The sequence below is a fragment of the Montipora foliosa genome, chromosome 12 (genome assembly GCF_036669935.1).
Source record: "Montipora foliosa isolate CH-2021 chromosome 12, ASM3666993v2, whole genome shotgun sequence".
NCBI lineage: Eukaryota > Metazoa > Cnidaria > Anthozoa > Scleractinia > Acroporidae > Montipora > Montipora foliosa.
Window position 1 is genome coordinate 33,197,719 of NC_090880.1, and position 26,749 is coordinate 33,224,467.

Below are 26,749 nucleotides of genomic sequence, written 5' to 3' on the forward strand. Positions count from 1 at the left end.
GTCTTTCAACTTAACACTTATTATTGTTTTCACTTCCAAAATTTCTGCTTAAGTGAAATAATCCCAATAAATTAAGCCTTTGTTGCAATTAGCATTTATTTCCTAATTTTAACCGCAACAAGATATTAGAGACATGCAAAAACGACGGTGGCTACCCGTATTAATGTAGGAAACCTCACCAGCATTGTACGACGTGATCGAGATGGAATAGTCGCGGTAAAAAAAACTTACGACATAGCAAAGATATATTTTGAGGTGCCGCGTTTCCGGCGACGTCGCTGTCGTAGATCTTAAAGTCCAAACTGAACCACATTCAAATTCAAGGTTGAATAAAGTTTATGAAGATATGTACCGCAAAAGGTGCTGGCCCCCCAAAAAAATCTTAGCCTGTGTAACACCCCTTGCTATCAACTTGTTCTCGTTGACGTTTCCGGGCGGAATAGTTGCCAAAACTAGAGATCCGCTCTATTTTCCACGATGCTTCTCGCTGCACTGCAAACCTTGACAATTAAGTCTATTCACTTGAGAGACTGATGCTGGATGACATGAATACAACTTCGTATGGTCGAATTCAGTGGTGAATGTTCCAAGACTGAACAAAGTGAGCATGGAGACTTGTTCCTTAACAGGTGGCTTTTGTGCTGTCTGGTTCATCATCATCATCATCATCAATGGGGAATTTTGAATTGACAACCTTAGAAAAATTACCGATTATCATCAGAAAAGACCACGGTACTGACAAAGTATAGCATTGTGTTCAGTTTAAGAGGTGCTTAACATGCGAACAAAGCTGTCTACTATACTAGTGGATCCAGTTTTTTTCCTTGGCTTCTGTTTGCCTCGTCAACTCTTTATATAGTCAAACAAATGTGCCTATACCAATGAGGTACTTTTATTTGTTCAACTCTGGCATTGGAAAAATTTTGAAGTGAATACAATAAAGAATAGTCCCTTGAATTCGAGACCTTTTCTACTATAGAATTTAGAATATCACGAAAAACTACATTTCTTTGTTTAATCATATCTAGTTGGAACAGCTAAACAAAGAAATCATCAGTTTTAATAAAATTAACTTACAAGGATTGTGTTTGTTTGAATTTCTATAAGCATGGTTTTCTTGAGCCATTTTTGAATTGGAGTTCAACGTACAGAACTTCCATTTGAGAGTGCTTTTTGCGAGTAATTGAGAACTGTTATGTTCCTTTAAATTAACAGACTCGATCAATTCAAGACTGTCCATCCCGTAAAATGTTTTTCATAAATTGAATTTACACAGAGAAAACATTATTAATGAAAATCCCCCAAAGCAGATTTTAAAACACCAGCATATATATTGGGAAAATGTATCTACCAATAGGGACAAGACTCGGTGGACAAGAGACTGTCAAAAAAGGAGAGATTCCAAAGACAGTTTACCTTTTTCAACATATAATTAAAAAAATTGGAAGGATAGCTTTTCTGAAAAATAAATTCTGTATCGTGCAATCAAATTGGAAACTGAAGATATAACAAACAGATTCACAAATCCAGGTGAGTTAAAGAAATTAGGGTATTTTGATTTTAAAATTTCGGAAGAAGTGGTGTGTTTTGAACGGAAGAGTACCTCTCAGTCCTAAGAAAACAAAAAAAGTCACTCTTACGTTTATTTGTGATAGCACCGGAAATCAAAGACCTTTCATTTCTTGTAATAAGAAGTAACTTGTAGGGGCAGGTGGATTGATGATCTGAAACGCGGCAAGAAAAATCGCGCTCAAAAGCCAAGTTGACCCTCGAATGTGGTTGACGAGTGCCGTGTGATCAGGGGAGAAGCGGTCAGTGTGACATTGACTTTAAATCAAAATCCTCAGTGATTTTTATTCCTTCCTCTTTGTAACAGTGGCGTTTTAAGTGGTCCTCTTTGCATTAATTTTAAGCCATTTAAATAGCCCGCAGCCGTCAAGTGAAAGCCATGCGTTTTTTATTCCCTTGAACAGGTCATTTAAGCAAAGGCAATACTGAGCCTGGCAAAAGGCAACTTTTGTTGCTGAGCGGTCATGCCAGGTTTAACATGTGATAACAGTACTGATCTACTCTGCTCTGCATATGACTGTTTAAAAGCTAGCACTTCATGACTGCGTTTAATCTTCCCTACAACTGATACTGCAGCTACACGACGAGTAATTTTGTATCATCTGAATTAAAATAATGCTCGCCCAAAAAAAAAACTGCAACTTTTGACATGGCCGTTCGACAAATAAAATCCATCAGAATCCAGTTCTCATTCTTGACAACAGCCGTCGAGTTAATGTAGTTCAAGCCATCTTGGCTCAATTGCACTTCTCCAAAAAATATGTTACTGACAGATTTTTTAGATTAATGTGTTTAGCTCATGATGCAAATCTCCACTTCTCCACTACCTTTTTGACAATCCTGGTCAGTAAAAATTCTCGGATTCTTGTTGTGAACTTGACACGCGGGCGCAATCCATTTTCAAGAACACGATTCATTTCGAAAGGGCAGCTAAAAAAGTAATATTTGAATGAAGCGAACAACCATTATCATTATGACATAATAAACATGATGAGGCCTCCGTCACCGATGGGGAAGATCATAGAAAATAACTAAGAAGAATTAACTGAGAATCTTTTTTTCTCAAATTGCTCCGAATCATTCAAGAATTAATTCTCTTTGGTCCATTGCGACTAGTTATAAAATCGCCATTTGCCTTGAAATCCTTGTGTCAAACTTTAATCACTTCGGTCGAGTAATTAACACTTCTAAAGTAAATGCTCTGGTCGTCAGGCCATTCTAGCTTTATTAACCTTTGAGAAGTCTCCGTGTTTCTTCTCTGTTTAGTTACAATTTAAAGATTTTAAACAAGGTATGATGGGACATGCGAAACGTCAAGTTCTGAAAATCGAGAGTTGTCAGTTTCATCAGCCTGGTCACAAAGTGGTAATTCATCCAGTTGCAACGGCATTGCGAGCTTCGAATGAACTTCTAGACATTTCTGATGTCAGTTATCAGTTCATTCTCCCATTCAATTAAAGCAGCTTACATGATCTTTAAGCCAGTAATTGAATTTTAAAAGCCTTCGCTCCCTAGCCGGAATTTTGTAGTCTGGAAAGTTCTAGATTATCACATGGAACTCAAATTGATCATCTGATCTGCAGGGGAAAGCGAGTCCATGTTCAGGGATGGCGGGGCAGGAAGGGGGGGGGGGGGGGGGGGCTTGGTGGGGACAAAGCACTCCCCCTCCTCATTTTTTTACGAAGATGGCATTTTTTTTAGTGCAGAGTTAACTCTGTTTAGTGTAAGGTACGTGTGAAGAAATAAGGAAGAATGAAAATAACACGAAAGAATCCAATTCACCACAGATTATGTTTTCATATTTTTAACATGTGTGAAAGCGCAGGTCGGTGTACTAAGGCCATGATATATTATAATATTACTTAGGACCGTGTTCTGATACTTCTTGCTCATGTACATTGCATAGAGACAGAGGCTGAAAGAGAAGCCCCAGTTCTGTACCTTTCAGTTTTGTCAGTTTTGTTCAAAATGCCTCGAAAATTTTGATTCCTTTGAAAGGAAAAAAGCTTCGAAATCATATCATCATATCATATATCTTTATTTACCCTCGGATTTTTAGAGTAGCTTGGTGTAGCTAATATCTCCGAGCATTTACCCTCCCAACCATGATACATCACAGAAGACAGACCACAACACCGGGAACTACATGCTCTACACTGCTAAATAAAGCAAATCAGATTTTAGAAAAACACTTCTTTATTGTGCATCTTGATTGCTATAGCAACAGCTTGATGTACAGTGTAAAAAAATAAAGTGCTTGATGAACATTCATGTGGTAATGGAGACGCGAGTAGTTGAATAAGTATTGCTCATAGGTTAGGTACCACCGACACATTAAAAGGCAGGAAGACATTTACAAAACAAGTGAAATTTTCCTGGAAAGAATGTTAAGACAACAAAGGACCATAAATACAGCGCCCTTCGTTATATTTCAAAACAGTCATCATGTAAGATTATAAATAATTCAAGTTGTAATGCTACCAGCTAATGCAGGGTCCAAGCCGTTCGAGAGGCAGGTGGCGAGTTTGAAATCGTGGTTGCAGATGGAACAAATGGGTTCCTACGGTTTGGTATACAAAACATTTAGCCATTATAGGTTACAAAAGTCTCGAGATCTATAGTTCTTGGCTTGCTTTCACGCTGAGAATATCATTAGCTGCAAATCATGCAACATGGCTTTTTGCAAATAATTCGCGATCGAAAATGTTCCCGTCAAGATATGGGGGAAAAACCGAGCCCAGGGTATTAGGCTTTATTTGCAAATAGAATTTCTATGATACTGGCTTTCCAGCCAAGTTATGAATGGGCATGCGTCTTTCGTGCTTAACAAGCCGTGACAATGATGTCATCCACACTTTGAAAGCAACTTCTTTAGGCCCCTTTTAAACGTCGCATTTTACATGTGCCGAATCTAATGCAAATGAGCGAAAACAATAGATTTTTCTCATTTGCATTAGATTCGGCACATGTAAAATGCGACGTTTAAAACGGGCCTTAAGCATTCTGCTGTCATTGAAAATATTAACGGATCTCTTAGCATGTAGAATGTCGGCTATACTGTGGTTAAAATCACCCAAACTGAACATTACCGCGAACATAGTCGTTATCTAACAACAGCATCAAGGACCTCTCCACTCTTGACTATCGGCCAACAAGATGTTATCGGAATTTCTTTTCAATTCTGTTGTCGGGATTTCTTTTCAATACTGTTATCATTATTTGAGATTTGGGTTTCAATGAAAGTAGGTCTCCCGTAATTGCCGGGAATGTCATTCACTTTTATTTTAAAAGAAAGACTAAATAAGAGCCTAAACATATAAGGACCTTTCAATACATGTGCTTGTTTCTATTTCTGAGTCATCATTGCACTCCTAATGAGGCCGAACGTAGAAGTAATTAGCGCTGGTCAAATAGAAATTATTCCCAGGCTATTAATTCGTGATGTGTTAGTGTGTCAGCTTGAGAAAAAAAGAAACACCTACGGTACTTTCTGGACGTCATGACAGCAAAACGAGGAGTTGATTTCTTCAACTGAACTTGATGAGTTATTCATTGTCAAACAAGGAATACCGCGCTAAGCTTCTAACGACCTCGTTCGATATTCCTTGCTTGGTAAGGTTTTAATGTTTTCTTTTCATCCGATAGCAGCTCCCGAATAGCATTTGTGATACATTGAATTTCCAATCATTGTCTATTTTGTTCAGTGGCGACTGTGGAAAGCTCTCTAATTAGAAAATACAGACATTGCTTCTCCAAGAATGAAAATGGTGCCATTCTTTGACACGGCCCAACTTGACAATACCGTTTTTTATATAACGAAAATTTTCTCATTTGGGACTTCATTTACTAAGTTCAGAACGAAATAAGCGAAAAACAGCTCTTTGATCGAGCACCCGAATAAAAACTGACTTTCTTTCTAATTCGCATAAATTCAGCAGTGCTCTAACCTATGTACGTATACTAGACGGAGTTTGCCACTCTCGATGAAATTTTTAAATTCAGCTTCTTTATCACTTTTGATTTGACATCTCTCAGTCTTCGGCTTCACCTGCTTCGTTTATTGACGGCTCTCACCGACCAAGTCACACACATCGAGAAAAGCAGTTTTAATGTTAAGTTCACTTACAGTTTTCATGTTGTTCGTCTTTTTTTCCGTTTTTGTGGCGTTAGTGCGTCGCAATTAACCGAACTGATTCCGATTATTTAACGTTAGAATAAAGGATACCCCATTCACATCGTCCCCGTTTATCTTGCTCGGGTCACAACGACCTTCTCCTGAAGGTACCGTGATTTAAAAACCAGGAAAAGACTGTTAATTGCGTCAGTTTGCTTCAATGCAAGTAACATTTTGCGCAGACTTACCAGTTTCTGAAATGTCCTCGGTAATTACCAGTTAAGCTTCAGCGGCAATTAAATGGTTAAGGACACGAGAAACAAACTTTATTGTCACAAAAGAAACTCTTTGTAGCTTATTATGTCAAGCTTAACCTCTGAAAGGAACCGGGGTGAATTATAAGATGTCCGCATTATGAAACTGTTGTGGACCTTAACGGTTTCGTCTGCAAAACGAAGAAATCTAGGTCGTGGTCAGACATCAAGAAATTCTCGCTGTAATGCTCGCGGCTTGGATTTCGCACTGAATTGGTCGAAATGCGTCTCCTGGAGACTTTATATCATTTAGAGGTTGCATCAGTTGGTTAAGCATCTGCCTTGCGGTACTTTCGATTATGTGAGTCTTCATATCACCTCAAATAGAGAAAAAAAGCAAATTTCAACAATGTACATCATTAATAATTACTGTACACCCCGGCAAGACAATTTGCACGTAGCGATAAACAAAAATTTCTTTTAACGAAACTCTGTTGGACGCGCAAGCAATAGAGAATCTCTTAGCCAATAAGGAGAAAGCTGCAGTATTGAAAAAGACCAATGTTTCAAATCTCCAAACGCTCCTAAGATTGTTTTCAAAATAATTTATTTTCTTGTGTGTTTTAAAGACACGTTTCTTTTTACTTGTTAGCAAGCTATATGCCTGCAGTTGTTTAAACTAGTTCATATTGTTTACCTAGCGCCTGAGTTCTAGCCACAAGATAACGATATTTTATAGTATTTAATTGACCAGTATTCTCCAGTTTTTGTCACTGGCGATCGATATTTCCTCACCAAAATTTGAAGTGAAAACCTGTCTTAGCATGACAGGTAAGTCCAGCTTTTGTTAACAAGTCTCGTTGTGTTGCGCTCAAACTATTATACCGATAGCAAACCGTGTACGGGATGGGTCAAGATTAGTTTTCTGCCTTGTTAGTTTTGGTTTTGTCGTTAGTTATCGCTTTATAAAAGGCGAAATTGTTTTCTGTCAACGATTTGTACATCCTAAGCCAGCTGCTTTGTTTATGGACGGAACCTCGAGGCCAATTACGAGCCTCAATCCTCATTCAGCCAATAAAGTCTGGTGGCGAATTGTGTAAGTTGAACCAATACCAAGCTTTCAAGCCGCACGATTATTTTACTCGTATTAAAATTGGTATCGGAAAAAATTCTCGGCGGACAGAAAATGAAAAAAACGTGCTGGTAAATTCGACCAGTAGTCACATCAGTCAATCAGAAACGAACCGGATCTGAATCATATAATAGCCTCTAACTGGTGAGTTCATGTAGTTTAGTAGTGTTCGCAGCCATGCATTACTTTCTCTGGTAAGAAGCGGTTTTGATGAGAACTTGTGTTCCCGTCCAATTTGGTCTTTAGACTCCTTTTGGCCATTTAATATGGCTTATAGCGTAAAATTCCGCGATCTCAGTCACGATTGCACCTTTTTGTCACTGGGATTCAACTTGAATATGACCGGCTTTTGTCGGTAAACCTTTCCGTGTTCCCCTCGTCGAAACGGAGTTAGATCCTCTAGCCTACTTTTAAAATATACTTTCTGGTGTGAAATATATATTGGCACTGAAAAGCTGACAGAACGACTGAAATTGCCTACGCATCAGCAGTGTCATGGATCATTCGGCAAATTTTACTGAACGCCTAAACCGCGTTAGAGTTGTCATAATCATTCAATAGCAATTCAAGTATTGATATTTATCAGCAGAAATAAGTTTCATCTCAAAATGATCCGGCGATATAACTTTGTGGTAAAACTTCTTCGGTATCCAGCTCAAACAAAAAGTGGCTGGTATTGTTTGTTTTAGATGTAGTCACAAAAATGAAGGAAATAAGTTCTACTGATCGGTTTTACCTTTATTTTCAGATAACGGCCTTTAAGGAATGATTTGAAGACGCCGTTAGAACAATTAAGTTTCTGTTTATCTTTTTGCTTTGTTCTCTACATACTGTTTCTTACGCCGATAAAAAGAGGTTCAGTCAGTCAAGGATACACGTAATTGAGCGGATGTTTCAAATTTCCTTCGTAAGATCCTTGCTATTTCTGTTCTGAAGAACTCAAATTTGCATATGGTTTAAAACACAAAAGTAAAAAGAAAAAAAAACCCCTATCGTCTTTCCACCAAGAAACATAATGCCAAAAAAGCACTGAAAGCACTGAATGACGTGATAAAGTTTTCTCGTAACACTAAGATAATTCGGTAGTTGTAGGACCAAACATAGCAAACTTGATTGTTGTCTGACTAAATTTCCCTCGAATGTAAATAGCTGAAAACGGGGCGTTAAAATTCACATTTATAACATATCTTTTCAAAGAATTTGAATGGAATTTAAGTCTTGCAATGCATGGCAATGAAATGAAAGCGCATGCTTTGCAGCAATCATAGTGCAGAATCGATAACCATTGTACTGTAAGTACCGATAAACTTTAACAACATGCTCCGCTAAACGTCTGATAACAAATAGGGTTAACATTTCTTTCAAACTGTTTCCAATAATTCCGTCAATTCCTTTACACGACATGTCTCTAAGGATTGTCGAGGCATAGGTTGTCCATGGTTTTGCCGACTTCTATGCAGTTCCAGTGGGCTTTAAATCCACACAAGGCAATATTTGGAGGCCATGTGAGGCGTTATAAACGACGCCATAACCACAGCAAGCGGGAGTTATAGTCCTATGAATTCACTTTGACCATTTCAACCTATGATCTACGAAAAAAGAAACACGGAATCCTTAATACAGCATTTATTCACCAGAATTTATCGACTTTAATCAACGTGGAAATGTCAGCTGAATACAATATGTTAATACAATCATGACTACGTTTGGTAAAAAGAGGAAAATATTTATGCAGATTGTTGATTTTAATTTAAAACATGTCGTCTCGTAATTCTGTTTTTGACATTTTCACTGATGTATAGACAACAATGTTTTTTCTTTGTTTAGCTGGATATGGAAATGATCATTGCAAGATTTACTTAGCCATCCACGACGAATCGAGATGGCTTCGCCGGGTTGGTGATATTTCGGTCCTGAACCACCAGTGTACAGCATTATCTTGGGAGACAACTAATTGATTTTAATTTCCGTTTGAGGAAGAATCGCTTCCTACCTGTCTTCATAGAAACAAGTGCCAAGCAAAGCTAGTCAACTAAACAGGTAATCTTGAGTAAGAAAGCGGATCCAATACTGTTTCGGGCGAACGATGCAAGTCTTTTCATCAGTTCGTATGAAGATATGTTTTGACTTGAGGTGCAGACTAGTTTTACGTGTAAAAATTGTAGTTTGGTCTGGTTTCTGGACTTACCTATTTTAGTTGATGACTGAGTTATTTTCAAACTGAGATTCCATTCGTTAACTGTCAGTGTCCTCTGCGAATGTTACCATTGTTTGATAAAGCAGATAATAAGATGCCAGAGAACCGACGGCCGACAACTAGACGAAAATTTTCTTTTAGAGGATATCGAACATAAGAGAGTTGAGATTTATGATTGCTTTAACTGGAAGAAACTTGTTATAGATGGATCGTAGAGATAAAAGACATTTAAATTTGACATTTTGAAGGAAACGTTTACATAAAGGAAATCATGGAAACAGACAGAACATCAGAACGCTACTTATTCCAAAAACAAGCGACACTTTTACTGTATAAAGTGAAAGAAAAGTGATTTTGACATGATCAGCTTATTACAAAACATGTTATCCATGGGACCAGGTAGTGGTTGGCCATTGTAATTATTGTGACTGCAAGACGCGCAGCCAAAACTCTTGCACTTGTTATTCGAGAGAGCTCCTTTCAGTTGGCGCAATGTCCAGGTGGACCTGATATGATCAGTTTTGAATAGTATGTTCACGGATCATAATAAGCACCACGAAAGATAACAACCAGGTAAATTCCAGATTAAAAAAAAAGGATCTACTCTTGTCAAAGCTTAATAATTAAATAGTGAAGGTAACTTGACTTAAAAATTGTAGATCTTGGACCATCCTATATTGAGTGAAGTGTACAAACGAGGGAACCGTCCTTGAGGGAGCTGAGGTGAAGCTCCGCTCGATCTTCGTCTTTAAAATGTGCGTAGGACTAGAGAGAGCACCTTTATATAAAAGAGCTTACAATCGTTTATGGTTGAGGAAAATAATTTCATGTTTTGAAGAATGACATTATTGAAGACACTGATTGTGATGACGATGATGATGACGACGAAGACAGTGACGAGGAAAAATAATTCGTGAATTGAAGATACTTTTGAGTACCAAATTCTGCCTGCGGGTGTCGTGTATGATACTATTCGGATTCTTCTCTCCCAATCCAAATTATTTTAATTGAAAGGCTGTGTTGACTATCTTTGGGCAAGGTTATATAGAAACAATTGCTAAACGCCTGGAAAACTAAACAAAGTAAATGAAGACCCAGCGTTGTCTTACGCAGATTATACTTCCCGACAAACTGTAAACTTACCCGACTTTTCGAATGGGCCCCAAATCAATAAAAAGACGGTGTTTTTCGCCATTGGTCACACTGAAAAGACGTTTTGCAAAAACGTGGAAAGGTTAATTATAGAAGAAAGAACAATTTCTTAAACGGTCAAATTTCCCGTTTCAAACTGACAAGTGTAAGATGTTAATCGTGTTCGTTTCCTAATTAAAAGATTTATAACAGCATTTACACAAAAAAGAATGGAATTTCCTTTTATAATGTATTTTTTATTTTAAAAAATAAGTATTATAACCCTATAAAGTCACTTAATTAGTGAAAACGCGTGACAACTTTCGTCAGTAAAAATTATGACCATCATTTCTTGGTCAATTTTAATGAAACTAGTGTGTTATCAATTTAGCAGAACATAATTATGTCAATGCTTTTTCCCCGAAGACTCTCACAGTGAGTCCGAAAAGACTCTGAAGTTATCTGACAGCGAGCGCTGAGCGTTCGCACGCGACTCGTAAAAATTAATGAGGAGACTTGAAATCTGAATACTGCAACACCCGTTTGGTTCTGGCTCAATTCCCGTTTTAATTTAGTACAAAACCTCTAAGCAAATGAGTTTTATTTGAACTGTGTTTCGTAATCCCTCATTTCAGCAAGCCCTTTGGATGTTTGTATATTCAGCTTTAAGCGACATCTTCCGTCCTTGGTCATTGTACTTTCCTTTATTGTATTCAGGTCACGGCTCTGACATATATTCAGGTAGGATTCTTATTCCTCAATACAAACAATTGCGTTAGACACAAAACCTTGAGGGCGACGTGAATTTTGCTTTACTCTCCAGCAGCACGAACGACAAAGAAGAGGAATAATATCATGTGGGATGTAGAACAGGTTTACTGAAATTAAAGAACGTGAATCAGTTGCTCTTATGTGTGGTGTAATCAAGACAAATTTTAATTGCTCTTATATCCTAGTACATGTCCCAAATTTAAAGATAAATCCGACTCTTCTAGTTAAGAAAGCAATCGGTGCACTCATTCACGGAAAGGAGCCTGAGTGGACGTGACAAGATGCGCCTGTAATTCACACATGTACTCGTCCAGCATAGGGACCGTTTACCGTGAAAAATTATCATCATATCTCGAAAGAAAACGTCCACCACATTCTAGTTATGTAATCACAAGCTTTACATAGCTTATAAGTAACTTCTGTTTTGAGAGATAACACTTAAGTTTCATTCTGTACTTTTTCCAGCGTTTTCTCTAATAACAGACACTTTTGTCTCTTTCTTCGACACCCCAGGCTTGAAAGTGGTCTACAAGACTATACGAGTTGCCAACTGCCGCGGATGATTATAGTTATTGCATCTAGTCGACATTTTAGAATGTCATATTTTACCCCGGTATTTTACACGTTTCATATGCTTCTTAGTTTTTGCAAAGTTGCTTTTCACAATATTCTTCATCTCAATGTATATTTCACCATGATTTTCTCAAATGTGGCTCACCTACTAAAACAAGTAATATTTAGGTTGCAAATGAGTTTATGCAATTTTTTTTTTCAAGCTGTAACACCAACCCGGTGTGGCCATCACGTCACGCATGCGTACCACCAAATCGACACACTGGTGGAACGTGATTTCGTGATGTCGTGTGACAGCTGACACTTTGGTGGAGGTTCCAAGAATGCCTGTTAAAATTGTTAAACCAATACTTTTCTTTTTTTTTTTTACTTCTACATAGCCATTAGTGACACTTAATAATGTTCATAGCGTTTTCACTCACGTGACCAACCGCCATATTGGATTACTGAAACAAAAGAAAGTATTTGCATAAAAATATAGTTAATTCCCTGGAGGATTAGTGTGGTACACCATCATGGCCGCCATTTCTTTGTTTTGGAACACCAACATGGCCGCCGTGACGTCATGTGAAAACGCTCTATTAGGAAGATGGTCCTCGTCAGAGGGTTTGCCGCTGACCATTGCGCCACAAAGGCACTTTTAAATATCTCGTATTCGCAAAACACCTATGCCTAAGCCCTAATTCTCAGTAGAAGTATAACTGTTTCTTCCACGTTCTGGATACATGATTCAACGTTAAGTCAAATAAGTTAAAGTCACCACCAACAACGGCACTTTTATTCTTCACTTACGATCACAACTACAGTGAGTGGTTACATATCAGTCGCATGACCCAAGAACTGGGGGGGGGGGGGGGGTACTCTCTTATAAAGGCTTAATAGGTACGTGCGGCCAGCCAGGGTATGTTTTTCGGGATTTTTGTCTTGAACAGGGTATCGAATTCATCATTTTTTGTCTTAATCATTGTATTGATTTATCAATTTTTTCTTAAACTGGGTTAAATGTCTTAAACAGGGTATCAAAAATCGGAATTCTGTCTTAAAATGGGTAGGAAAATCAGCGATATTTGTCTTAAACAGGGTCAGGGTATGAAGGGCCGCGCCGCACCTCCCCAACCAGGGATACATCGAGTACCCCCTCCCCCCCTCCCGGGGCGTTGCCATCTACTATGTCAAATGCCAAGGCCGCGATCTTGATTGCGTGCGAGAAAAAGATGGTTGGGTTAGATGAGTTCATGTATCGGTAAAAATAATTGGAAAAATCTTCTTCTGATGTCAGAGCTGATGAAGCCGGTTTGACTGGTTTCTTTCGCTTGTGAGAGCGAGTCAACAACGAAAGTTCGAGCATGGTCCCCAGCTACAGATATAATGGATAGTATCGGAAATTTATAACCAATCTAATAACACCAGGTTTTCAGTTTCAATAGATTCCATGAAACGATGCAGTTTTTTGCTACGATACAGAAAAATGGGCATGAACACAAACCAATAATTCTTGAAGCGGGTAATCGCCGTATTAAATTGATTAAAAAATTCCTACATGGTGGGTTAGGTTTAAGACATATCCGAGTGGAGGAAATTGTTAGTCATTCAATACAGATTTAAAATAAAACACGTTTTTAGTTAAATCCGCTGTAGGGATTTTGCTCTTATATTTGCTTTATTTGATCAATTAAATTACATAAAATTACATCGGGTTTTGGAGATAAATTCCTGAATGTTTCATCTATTTATTTTTATAAATCTCGTTTAGAGAAGGGTTAGCCTCACTGGGCGTCAGTTTGCAATCTGAATGATTTTTTTCTCGGTCATTTGTACCTCTCACTGGCATATAGGCGATTGTTATGGTAATTTGTTTAAAAATTTTCAGGTGTCATCTCCTCAGTTTTATATTCCGGCTTATACTGTACGTCTCAAATCATCGCTTTTTGGATAAAAACAAGCTAAAATGCAAGAATTTGTTTTCCTTTTTCATGCAATTTTGAGAACTTTCTGTCTTAATATATCGTTCTGGAAAGAAGGTAAGAATACTGCAAACGATACTACCGACCACAGTTTATTCTTGTTACGTCGTTTGTTAGATGACTAAGATGTCTTTTCGGGCTTCTGTCAATACCTATCAATGATCAACGGAAATTTTGCCGATTGTCCATCATAACGTAAATTGTGTTACGGTCCATGTTCACCGAGCAGAGAGTCGATATCAACTCTCCTCTAAAAGGAGTATTGTTTGGTAAACAGGTGTTGCTCCCCTCCAACTCACTTGTCATTTAATTCAGAAAACAGCAGACATTTAATTCTGAAGTTAAAATTTAAATGTTTAAATTGGAATATTCATGTTATACTAGCATCAACAAGCACTATGTGACTAATACCGTGCATCTGGCCATGGGTTGTTGAAGTGATCTTTCATGTTCCTTTCCGCTGTATTTTCAGGTACCGCGGCGTGATGCCCGTTGGACGCCGGGGACTCGTTGTACCTCAAAACACTTTTCTGGAAAATGTTATTCGAAGATCAAATGGACTTCGTAAGTATTCTTGTTTTTATCCCTGTTTTATGTCTACAAAACTTTTACTTTGGTGGGAATGAAGTACTTGTGAATGTCTCAGAAAAATTTTGTTATTTTGCGTCTTAGCTATTTATGCTGCACTCAGCATGGTATTCCAAAGACATGATTGTCTCTTGATTGAAATATGCCCAAAGAAGATAAGCTGAGGCTTTGAATTATTTTTTTAATTCTAAGGCTAAAGAGACAATAAATTATGACTTTTTGCGAGGATACGGGATTGATTGATTTGTACATAGTTAGTAGTAACTATCATTTGTAAAACACAGATAAATCACAAATAAAAATGAAAACATGATCGGGCAAAGATGTCATGCGGACATTTTTCCGGTTTTGAAAAAAACAGTTTACTTATATATTGACAGAAATTTTGAATCGGTAAAAAGGTTTCTGTGCTTGAACCAACGCTCCTGTCATTCTGGAAGTTTGTCAGTGAAACTCTTCAAAACGTAAACGTAAAAAAAGGAATGAAAAATTAAAACTGAAGTTTTACTAATGACTAAAAAGTTTGTGTGCAACTCTCATTAGCCCAGTTCTCGTTTTTTATTTACAATTGAAATTTCTCCCACCCCCACGCTACTATTAGAGGGACCGATTATTTTAAACAATTAACCTGGTGTTCTCATAAACGGCCTATTCCATCGACGTCACAAATTCTACAAAGTTCCCGAATGTGATAAAACCATACCGTTCACCTGCAGTCATAATTGCTCTTATTTTCTTCCCGATGGAACTCGTTTACAACAAACTTCATTCTAACGCCAGTTGATCACGACTTAGTCATCTTCTCAACAAAGCCTCAGTTTCAACACCAGCGTCGGAAAAAAGTCCTTTAAACGTCAGAATGCCGTAGAAAAAAGTGGCCGTATTGGGTAATGTTAATAAGCGCGAGATGATCCAATAAAACAGAGTGTTTTCTTCCCTTTTTAATCAAGAAAAAACATAAAGAAATTCGTGGGAGGAATTCCATGTGTCCAAGTCTGTCTGCTTCTTTGTTTTCAACAATCGGAAACAAGAAACAAGAAATTAAATCGTGGAAGCAGATTTTTAATCCACCATTTTATCCTTTCAATGTTTGATTGGGTATTTTCATGTCTGCAGTCAACGCAGAGATGATGGCCGACAGACAAAATATGACATCGATTTCCACCTTAGCTATGTCTGACCCTATTTCGTCCTGAGCAAAAGGAGCGCAATGTCATGCAGGTGGATTTATCGATGTTAAATCGCTGTAACTATGGAATAATCAAAATGTTTCGTAATAGTCTTAAACTGAGGTGTAATCGCGGACTTTTCACAAAACCTGGGAAATGACTGGCTAGACGAATAGGATCTTACTTTTGTATTCCACCTTTGGAGGGAGAATGGGGTTTTTTTAGTGTACAAAACGTATAAGTATTGGGACGCTATATCCTTTCGATAACGCACTATCTCTTTGTAATGGTACGTGCAATTTTTCTCAAGGTTCTCGTTGTGCGTTCAAACTATCATAAATTATAAAACAATTAGGATAGTACACGCACTCTCATTGGTCAATAGCTGTGTTTGGAGGAGAGTATGGAAACACGGCTGTGACATCACAGGAATTTTGATTGATTATGTATTTTCAGACGCGCGTTTTGATTGGCTGGCAAGGAATATGAGCGTGTATCAAGAAAATCTGTCTCAATCAAGAAGTAAAAATAGAGTACTTTTTTCCGTGTTTCCATAGCCTCATCTAAACACGAGGGGGTATTTGCATAACTGTCTCGAATTCTCTCAACTCTCCCTCGTGTTTAGATGAGGCTATGGAAACACGGAGAACGTCTTCAATTTAAGCAATAGAGGATAGTTATGACCGCGTCTCGGGTTTGTATAACTGTCTCGAATTCTCCCAACTCCCGCTCGTGTTTAGATGAGGCTGTGGAAACACGGAAAACAGTCCTCTATTGCTTTTATAAAATAGTTCTCAAAGATAATTCGAGAAATGAAGGAAAATGTTGGTCTTTTTTACTTCTTGGTTGAAAAAGACTTTCTTCATACACGCTCATATTTCTTACCAGCCAATCAAAACGCGCGTCTGACAACAAATTCGTGTAATGTCACAGACGTGTTCCATACTCTCATCTAAACACAGCTATTGACCAATGGGAGTGCGCGTACTATCCTAATTATTTTATAATGCTTAATAGGCCATTGTCGAGTTCATGTCTGCCTCCTCTTTAAGAGTCTTAGTGCGAAGTAATTTGTTTTCTTTCATAATTATGTAAAGTAGAAAGAATTACCATCACAAAAACTTCGCAATTAGACTCTCTTTGAAGAGGAGGCAGACATGAACTCGGAAATGGTCTATTGGTGACAGCTTGAGAAAGGAGAAAAGTTCGGTTCCAGGTCGTTGATAAGTGGTGCTTCAGGCAGTTAATTAAGAATACAAAGTTACTGACTTTTATTTGGACTAGATGCAATAGTTTCTCCACAGGCTAACTAGTATGCATTGCGCTCGCTGGTTCAATCAACAGCAATTATTTATACAATACAATACATTACTTTATTAACACTCCCCAAGGGGACTTTTCAGTGATAATGTACAATTAAAAATTAAGTATATAAAATATAAAAATATACTATTGCAAAAAAGTTAAATGTAACGTGTATAAATATGTATTAACTAATTAAAAATTCATTTAAAAGATATTTCCTTAATTTAATTTTAAAAACTGCAACATTTTTACAAAGTTTCATATCAATGATGAAATGGTATATGAAATGAATCATATATGAACCGCGGATATAAAATCAAGTGAAGCTTTACGCAATTGTAAAAATTGCGTTCATAAGTGCGAAGATCATAGCTTCACTTGATTTCATATCCGCGGTTCATATATGATTCATTTCATATACCATTTCATCATTGATTCATTCCTCACGGGACCATTGGAGCCCACAGGTGGCCGGCTCCCAACGTCGGTGGCTTCATAGCTCAGTTGGTTGGGGCGTCGCACCGGAATCGCGAGGTCACGGGTTCAAACCCCGTTGAAGTCCTGAATTTTTCAGCCTTCTTTACGCAATTGTAAAAATTGCGTTCATAACTGCGAAGATCATAGCTTCACTTGAAAGTTTTATATCAGTAGGCAAATTGTTCCATATATTAACAACACGATATGAGAATGATCTTTGTCCTGTAGTGGTCTTAAAAAGAGGGATGTTTAACAATTGTGAATTTCTAGTGTTTCTTTTACTAACATCTCCTCAGCAAATAAACTTATTACATAAATAGTTCGGAGCAAGGCCAGTCATACATTTAAAGGCAAGTGTTGCATCACGATAACATAAGTAATTTTTAACAGGTAACCATTTAAGGTTCTTAAGGGACGGACCATTAGAAAAGTGATGAGTGGGATGGGGAAAAAATCAAAAAAAAAAATTCATGCAAGGGAAAATGCAAGAAAAAAAATTCACGCAAAGAAGATGGTTAAGAAAAAAATTCATGCAGAAGGAAGGTCCAATTGTGACTTTTATTTACAGTGTGTTAGGATTTACGACGAGACACTGAAGCGTAACACAACTTTAATCCACAGGACTCGGCTACACATCGATTTACAAAGGGGATGTATACGAGTGAAATGCTACGACGTACAAAACCTTCGATAACAAGAGCGGGAACAACAACGAAAGTCACATGACACTCTAAGTCCTACACACTAGGGTAGGGTTAGTATAACTATTCATAGGTCCAGTCTCTCAGGCTTCTTTATCACTCTTCCAGAACGAGTACGGGCTGTAACACAGTGCATTTCACAAAACTTTTGACAGGCGATTTGCGAAGTTCGTTGTAAATTTCATAAGTTCGCTTCGAACTTGGGAATTTCAATACGTAACTGTCAATCAAAGGGCAAACTTTGAAAGTGTTAAAAAAGGTTGACAGGCCTACACGACTCCCTTGTACGTGGTCTGGTTTCTGTTTCCTTTGTCATAATTTTGCTCTCTTGAGTACATATTTGAATGGACGCCTCTTTTAGGCGGTTCCTGTAGTATTCATTTAGCAATGGTTTTTGCCCTATGATGCTTTACATTTGAATCTGTATACTGCTGTATGATACGTTTTCTTCCAAGAAAGTAGTTGGTCTCGAAAGTAATGGTTTTAGTTTCTTGGTGTTGATTTTCTCAGCAGTAATGTGAATGTGACCTTATGGCGTCTCGCTTTTGCGCCAATTTAATTCTAGGCTTGACCGATATATTCATCGGCGGTAGAAGCGAGTGATCGTCTGGTTTTAATTGTTTGACCCGGGCCCGGGTTCATTTTGTTTTTGAACGCCTGTTACATTGTGCCCTGTATCAGTGAGGTAGCTGGCTTCTTATAGGCTTTGTATGCCTTTTTTTTCTGCGTTTCTTAGCAGATCGTTATGCTCTTTGGAGGCGTTGGTTTTTTTAGTTCTTTCACTCGTTCTTCTGACTTCTTCAGTGTGTTTTGGTTTGTGGCCATGGTCAGTAGCTGTCCTCCTTGAACCTCTGGAGTTAATTCGTTCTCGTCGATGCTCTTTTGATATTTGATGTCGATGTCTTTAGGTCGCTTCTTTGTCGAGGCATTAAGATAATCCGACTCTAGATGGAAGTTCTCTGACATATTATTTGGTCATGCAAGACCGCGGTTTCTATCCTATCATGTGGATCTCATCAGTTGCCGATAGCTTGATTTAAGGTGTAGAGCTTTGTCTCTCTTTGTTTCTTATGTGTATCATTCTCACATTCGCTCAAAATAAAATTTGTAATAAATAAATATTAGAATTTGGTATCTTTGTAAATATTCTATAAAATTATTTTTGCCCACAATAAAAATTAGAGGATGGGTCTTATCGTCTTAAATAATGATTCTATAATAAAATGAAAAAGACCATTCAGTTTACATGTAATAGTAGTGTTAAAACTTTACAGAGGGGCTGTGTTGGTGAATGGAGTATGGCATCATTATGATGGGGCTGTGGGAGAGGAATTCCAGCGGGCAGGGACTGCAAAAATGTACAGGGAAACCGTTCACTCCAAGTGGCTTCCTCTCTCTCTCACTGTGTGTACATTTTCGAAAAGATTTTGTATTAAAAAGTGGCCTGTATCCTTTGATCTGTTGTGAGTGCAGAATAATTTATAAATCACAAAAACATAGATAATGAATCAAGATTTCACTGTTAAAAAAAAGCACTATTTGTCTAAAAAAAAATTCGTGCAGGGGGTTTCACCTGGAAAAAAAATTCCTGCACAAGCAGTGCGCGAAAAAAAAAAATTCGTACCAGCTGAAAATCTCCCACACCCCCCATCACTTTTCTAATGGTCCGTCCCTAAGTACCGGTGTAATATGATCATATTTTCGTGTATCACTTGCAATACGTGCAGCAAAATTTTGAACCTTTTGTAATTTGTTTACATTAGACATAGTCGTATTTGACCACACAGGAGAGCAATAGTATAGTTTGCTAAAAACTAGTGCATTAATTATTGTTATCAGTTCATTCTTGAAAATATGCTTCACGCGGCTTATTTGAACAAGTGTAGATATACACGATCACACCGTATTTATCGTGTGTTCATTAAAAGTCGAGTATTTATCAAATGTAACACCAAGATCCTTGACAAAGTCAGCAGGTACTAGTTCTTTGCCCAATAACGATATGTGAAATTCTGGTAACTTTTCTAACATCTGCCCGCTTCCATACACAATTAATTTAGTCTTTTCTGGATTCAGTAACAAACCGTTCTGAAAACACCAATTACGAATATTGTGGAGATCTTCATTCACAGCAGCAACGGCATCATCACAATCTTTGACATTAAAAGACATATATCTTTGTATCATCCACATAACAGTCGGTAGAGCAGTTTCTTGGTACATTTGATGAATCATTGACATATATTGTAAATAGTAACGGTCCCATTATGCTGCCTTGTGGAATACCGCTGATCAGTGGTAGCGCATCAGAAAGAGTGGAATTTTTGCGCACCCTTTGATTCCTATTAGACAAGTAACTATGAAACCATCGAAAAGCAAGAGTTGAAACACCAACATCGCGTAATTTATCCAAAAGAATATTTTGAATGAGTGTAAAGAAATATTAGATTCAAAGAGTCACCTGGGCCTCGTAGCCGCCGAAGGCTGAGGGTTGGGCACGAGGACAAAGAACAGAGCGGCTCCGAGAACGTGAACGAAATTTTTATTACAAACTGGCCAATAGTAATGTGCAAGCGATGTTGTCTGTGCTTTGCATTTTAGCGGGGTTTGAACGAAATGGCCGCTTGCAAGTAATTTTTGGGTTTTCTTTATAAATCAAGACTTGCTGATTTTAGTGAAACCAATTATATTTCACTCCCTGACACTTTTAGCTTTCTAGTTATTTCATGGGACCAGTGCCCCTCCGACTTTATTGTTAAAAGTTCTGTTATAAAAAGAAAACGATGTAAAAGCATGAGTACAAATAAATTTTTTTTTGATGTTGTTGTTGTTGTTGTTGTTGTTGTTCATTATCAAATCGGCGGCTACTGAAAGCGCCCATTTTTTTTTGTTCTTTTATATGTCAGTGCAAGGCTTAGCTTTGTTGCTTCAAAATTACAAAAGTTGCTCGTTAAGTTAATCAAAAACTTTATTCCTTGCCCACCAGACTAAAGACCCTTTTAGTGATGAATAGCGGCCAACTAAAATATCTTTGTTGTTGTTGTTGTTGTTTCAATGAGCCTTTGAAGGGTCGTTACGATAGGTAAAATTCAAAAGAATCGTGAAGCCAGTTGGTTTCGTTCATTTTAAATACAAAAATTGATCAGGCGGTCACCATGTACGAAAGTGGGGGCTATAAGGATGACAAAGACATGGATCCAACATTTAAACTTCAGGTGTTTTGGCTGAACAGATTGTAAAATTCCTTTTTGTTTGAAGAAAAGTGTTTTTAGACATCGATCATTATTTTCTTCAGTTTAGCTCGGTTAACGTATTACTTGTTTCAAACTTTCGTCACAGATTCCATATTTATCCTGGCAAATGCTCAAATCATCGATAACCCCATTGTATACACCAGCGATGGATTCTGCAAATTTATGGGATACACGCGAGCGGACGTCATGAAGAAAAACTGCCGTTGCAATTTCCTGTTTGGGCAGCTAACCGACCCAGAAACTGTAAGAGAACTCAATGGCGCCTTGCAGGCCAAGTCTGCAATACAAAAAGAGATCATTAGTTACAAAAAAGACGGTAAGTGCAAAGTCGATGATATAACCCGGCTTTCGAAGGTTCAATTAGCTTTTAGTTGTTAACCACCTATTTGTTGTACACGTAATTAGATGCACGCGCAATGTTGATATCTAAGCATTTGCAATCATTTCTCTAGTAATAAGGCGAGTGTAAGGAATAGCGTCAGTTTTTGTTTAGGCTAAATGTAGGTTTATCTTTATTCGAGGACCGCTGTTTAGGGGACACTTTGTGACATTGATGTTAGCATTTTCAAACACGAGTACAGCAACACGAGCTTCCATCTGTATTGTACCCTTGAGTCAACTCTTTCCCGCATCTTTCTACAATATTTTGACGTATGTGTCTGAGAATATACGTGAAGTGGTTCACTTACGTCACATACGTATGTGACGTAATAAATGGCTGACCATAGATCTCTTATGATTGGTTATTGTGAAAACACCTACTAACGCCTCCCTAAGAGGTGCTTCTAAAAATAGAAAGATACGGGAAAGGGTTGACTGAGATTGGTTAATATGGAAGATGGAGGCTCCGGGTAATGGGCTCCTGCCTGCGTCTGATTACGCGCATATTTCTAGACATATCTGATTTGTCGAGGAAGTTATTTCCTGTGGAGAAGGTGTCTTTCAAGCTTCTCTTCGGATAAAGGGCTTCAAGAAATTCTAAAGCTGAGCAAAAATAAGGCTCTCATATTCAAGTTTGATTCTCACTTGTACATTGAAAAAACAAACAAACAAACGATAATTAAAACTTGCACTTAGTATTCATTCAAAATCCAATTCTGAAAATTATAATTTATTGATATGACGGAGACTCATTAGATGTGGCTGACAACTTTACATGTTTCAAAAACCATGATTTCATTTTAGGTACACCAGTGTGGGTACTGTTTCATGTTGGTCCGATAAAAAACGAGAATGGAGAAGTTACATTATTTCTGGTCACGATAACAGATATCACCGAGTTTAAAGATCCAATCGTGGGAGAAGGTAACTACATTGTAAATACAGGGTTTTAATTTCAAAAGTTAGTTCCGATTGAAAATTGCAGTTTGTTTCAAGGTTTAAACTGATTCAGTTAAGAAGCAAAGCAATTTTAATCTGACATTTGAGTAAATGACAGTGCTTTTTAATTTTCGCCTATATTTCCGTCATATTTTCTACTTTCGAATTTATGCGGGAAATTTATGCGGGAAATGTAATCAAGAAAGCTACTGAAGTGTAAGCGTAATAATTCAACGAGAAAGATTGCTGAAAATTTTCAACATCAAAATATCGACGTTTCGAGCACAACGGTATGGAGATATATGACCAACACAGGGTGGAAAGCTTTCAAGGGGAAGAGGAGACCACCATTGAGCGGTGAGAAGCAAAGAAGGGCACCTTTGAAATTTACTCCAAGCTCGCGGCAGAGGATTGGGAGAACTTCTTATTTACAGATGAGTGTCCTAAGTATCTATTTCATTACCCGAATCCATAAAACGGCATCTTATGGGACTCTCAGGAGTGCAAAGTTCCCCAGCATACCAGGTCTTTCAGATGAAACAAAGTACAAAAGTGATGTTGTGGGGAGGTATGACGAGTTGTGACCTGATGTAGTTACACATCTTACCGTGAGGCCAGACTTTAACCTCCAAATACTATTTCAAATAAATCGTTGCGCCGGCGCACACTTCAACGGCAGCTCAGACATGGGGTCAGAAGAATTTTCCAATTGAAACTTTATACCCAAGGATGACTGTCCTGCAAACTCATCTGATCTGAACCTTGTAGACAAAACACTGGACAAGCAGAGAAGGCGGCTATGTTGAATCCATTTTAACCTAGGCTAAGTTGGTGATCCTCATTTTACCTAGGTTGAATACGCACTTAGATGGATTGAAGGAACTCTTTTGGAGCCTAAATTTAATTAACCTAGAGAAAAATCAGGGTCACGTTACTATTAGTTTTGGGTGTTATACATAGATATTAATTGACCAATTAATCAGAGAAAATAATGAAAAGAACTGTGCTGGGTTGAGCATGTTCGTCGTTGTAGTGTAGTGGTGAAGACACAGTACTACAGATCTGGAGGGTACGAGTTCGAGTACCGGTAAGTGCATTGTACAGTTCTTTGTTCCCTTGCTATGTTGTAATGTTGAGACTGTATTAATAAGTGTATGAATACAGCAACCGATAAGATGATACCAAAGATTAAAGCTACAATAGGTTGAGTGCATAATTCAACCCATGTAAAATGCGGATCACGAATTTAACCTAGGTTAAAACGGAGGCCTCACAGGGGTTTTGGGGAACAAGGGAACGTGGCTAATTTGAAGTGGGGAACATGGGAACAATATCAACATATTTTAGGAAACAAGGGAACAGAAATAATTGAAAACAATTTTAGGAATCAAAAAGCTGGGAACAAGTTTGAACGTACCTTGGGGAACAAGCAAATAAAAGCAAATATTTAAAAGGAACAACGAACAAGGACCGCCCCCCCCCCTCCCCAGTCCCCACCTGGGAGGGCCTCAAGACGGATTCAACCTGAGAAAGGATGTTACCTTCAACTGCTGCGCTTCAGGTGGAAAAATGTGACTCTAGACACGCTTAGAAAATGTGATAAACTGAAAAATAAAGGAGGCCATTTTGTTTACTAATGTTTTAGTGATTTGATGAAAAATGAGTAAGGAACATCATACTTCATTTTCTAAGAGGCAGTTTACGGAAATATAAGCGAACAAAAAGCCGGAACGAACTTTTGAAACACCCCCTAATGTGCTTACAGTAAAAGGTGCAACAAAGTTGCTCTTATGGCAAACCACATAAATAATCTGACATATTTCAGCAGGGTAGTTTAGCAAAAATTGCAAGCGCGCGACTTGAAAATTGGCAGGACCTGCAAATAGAACGCGACTTGCCAACTCTGACTTCGCACGTCCTCCTTCAGCTTTCCTTGCTGAGATCGCTTCAACTGCTGTTTGATCTTTGTACCTGGGATCTCATCTCCATCCTAAATACAGCGTGTAGGGTTAGGGTGCACCAAATTTAGCGTTATTCCAAGCTCTTGCCCATACTTCAAAGCCTCCTTGACAAAAGAACAATGCACTAGCTTCACTGAGCGGTCTTCAAACTGGCGCACCAGCTCCATAGTTGGATCCTCGTTCTTGAACAGGCTGAGTGCACCTTTGATCTTAATCGCCTTGTACTCGGTACCGACATATCGCAGACGTCGTCTTCCGCACTGCCTTGCAAGATGACATAAGACAGTTGAGCCCAGCGAGTGCTTTTCTCTTTGCTCTACGACGATCTTGCGCATCTCACGATCAATACGTTGAAGCTCTGTGATGGGAAGGTGCTGTGTCCACATCAAGTAAGTCAAGGTAGTTAAGGCGTACTGATTGCAGGCTACGATGCGATTGAAATCATACAGCGGACTGGACAATATCATGGAAATTCTGTTCAGGTACACCTCGGCGGCTAGTTTAAAAGCTATCTGATCTTCTTGCCTTGTGCTTTCCAACACGCCCAGAAGCTTATACTGAGCTCCCTCTTCTAGACATTTGATCACTGATGCCTCGTCAAATGCTAAGCTCTCGGCGTCCTCTGCCTTCAATCCTCTCTTGATGTGTACAACAGAGCACTTCTTTGGATTCCAGTCGAGGCTGATATCGTTCATTGCAGATCTTGCTGATTTCATCACGGTGTTGAGCTTAGGTGCGGAGGCAGCAAAGATCTTAAGATCATCTATGTACAACAAATGCGTCACTTTGGTATCAATCGGCTTCGAGATTCTATATCCTTCAGTTGCCTTGAGTTTCCAAGAGAAGGCATTCAGGCAGATAGTAAATAGGCGCAAACATAGAGAATCCCCCTGAGGCAGTCCTCTTCTAAATTGGATAGTCGCCGACATCTCCATCGCCAGTTTAATTCTTGTAATAATCCTGGTGTTCCAGGCCTTACAGAGCTTGGTAACCACTCACGCTAGCGGCCACCTTGGGAATCGATTTATTGACATCATCTCACTCAACCACTCGTGGTCCACCGAGTCATAGGCTTTGGTCAAGTCAACCCATACCATGCTGAGATTTCTTCTTCCCCGGTGACAATCCTGGGTAACCATCCGGTCAATAAGCAAATTGTCCGTGGTGCCACTGCATCCTTCGTTCGCCCCTCTCTGCTCCGCCTCCGTCAGTCCGTACAAATGCAGGTGCTGATCCATAGATCTTAACAAACAAGCGGTGAACCATTTATAAACTGTATTCAGGCATGTTATTGGTCTTTGGTTATCGCTGGATACCAATCCTGGTTTGGGGATCAGTGTAGTCTTCCCTCCAATAAACCACGTGGGAAAGTCACCTTGCAGCCTAGAGATATATTTGAAGCAGTGCGTCATTCCGTGGTGGAGGGCCTCAGCATGTGTCCACCAATAATTAGAGATCTTATCTGGCCCCGGAGCGCGCCAGTTCTTTTTCTCTTTCACTGTTTTCACGGCCTCATCAACCTCTAGATCCCATTGCTCCTCGGGTGGCACATGTTTTACTGATCACATCCTTCATCGTTCATCTCTAGCCAGCTGGCAGAGGCGTCTCCTGTACCCGGGGTTCCCACAACTGTTTCCAAAATCAGCTAACCTCTTCAATGTTATTATTATTATTATTATTATTATTATTATTATTATTATTATTATTATTATTATTGTCATTATTATTGTTATTATACCTCTATGTTGCTGCTTTATTTGACTTGCGAATTAAATTATTTCCAGTAAGAGCGATCAGCAATTTCCATTCAGTAGATAAATATTCGTTATTCGTACTCAGACTACTCTACTCTCTTGTGAGTTTACAGATAACGGTGGACCGAAAGGCTGGGCTCGACTCAATAAAACTCTCACCCGCCACAAGTCAGTTTTAGTGGCTTTCAAACAGAAATCGGCTTCACAACGCAATGCTCAGCAGATTAGCAATGTAAGTATGAGACCCTGTTACCAGCGAAAAGGTTTTTTTTTCGGTTTCCCTGAGTAAATTCGCCTCACTGAGTGAGTTGGAAATGCTTACAATATATATCGGAATAGTTCGGATGCCTACCACGGTTAATTCAGTCGTTAATCTTTGCTTTGTTTAATCGCATTTGGTGGTATATAAGAAAAGTATCCATGCAGTTACTTCACAATCCAGTTAAAACTACTATCGCCGAACGTGTTATATTCATTTTAAATTAATGGTAAACACAAATGTATTGAAGCCTTAT

General features: G+C 38.5%; 1 protein-coding gene across 10 annotated transcripts in view; it reads left to right on the forward strand.

Annotated features, from left to right (window-relative positions):
* The first annotated feature begins 1,661 nt into the window (after positions 1-1,661).
* LOC137978456 (potassium voltage-gated channel subfamily H member 5-like) overlaps positions 1,662-26,749 on the forward strand; it is a 48,541-nt gene continuing 23,453 nt past the window's right edge. Inside the window, exons 1-8 of one of the 10 annotated variants that reach the window (XM_068825390.1) lie at positions 7,031-7,213; positions 8,897-9,109; positions 11,033-11,138; positions 11,221-11,270; positions 14,178-14,269; positions 21,285-21,515; positions 22,385-22,504; positions 26,348-26,466. In XM_068825390.1, coding sequence (XP_068681491.1) covers positions 14,191-14,269; positions 21,285-21,515; positions 22,385-22,504; positions 26,348-26,466 — 549 coding nt within the window. In that variant the 5' untranslated portion in view covers positions 7,031-7,213; positions 8,897-9,109; positions 11,033-11,138; positions 11,221-11,270; positions 14,178-14,190. Of the gene's footprint in view, positions 1,812-5,030; positions 5,182-6,590; positions 6,769-7,030; positions 7,214-8,896; positions 9,110-11,032; positions 11,139-11,220; positions 11,271-14,177; positions 14,270-21,284; positions 21,516-22,384; positions 22,505-26,347; positions 26,467-26,749 lie in introns of those variants that run through there. The other 9 variants (XM_068825392.1, XM_068825388.1, XM_068825389.1 and 6 more) reach the window with 9 other exon arrangements.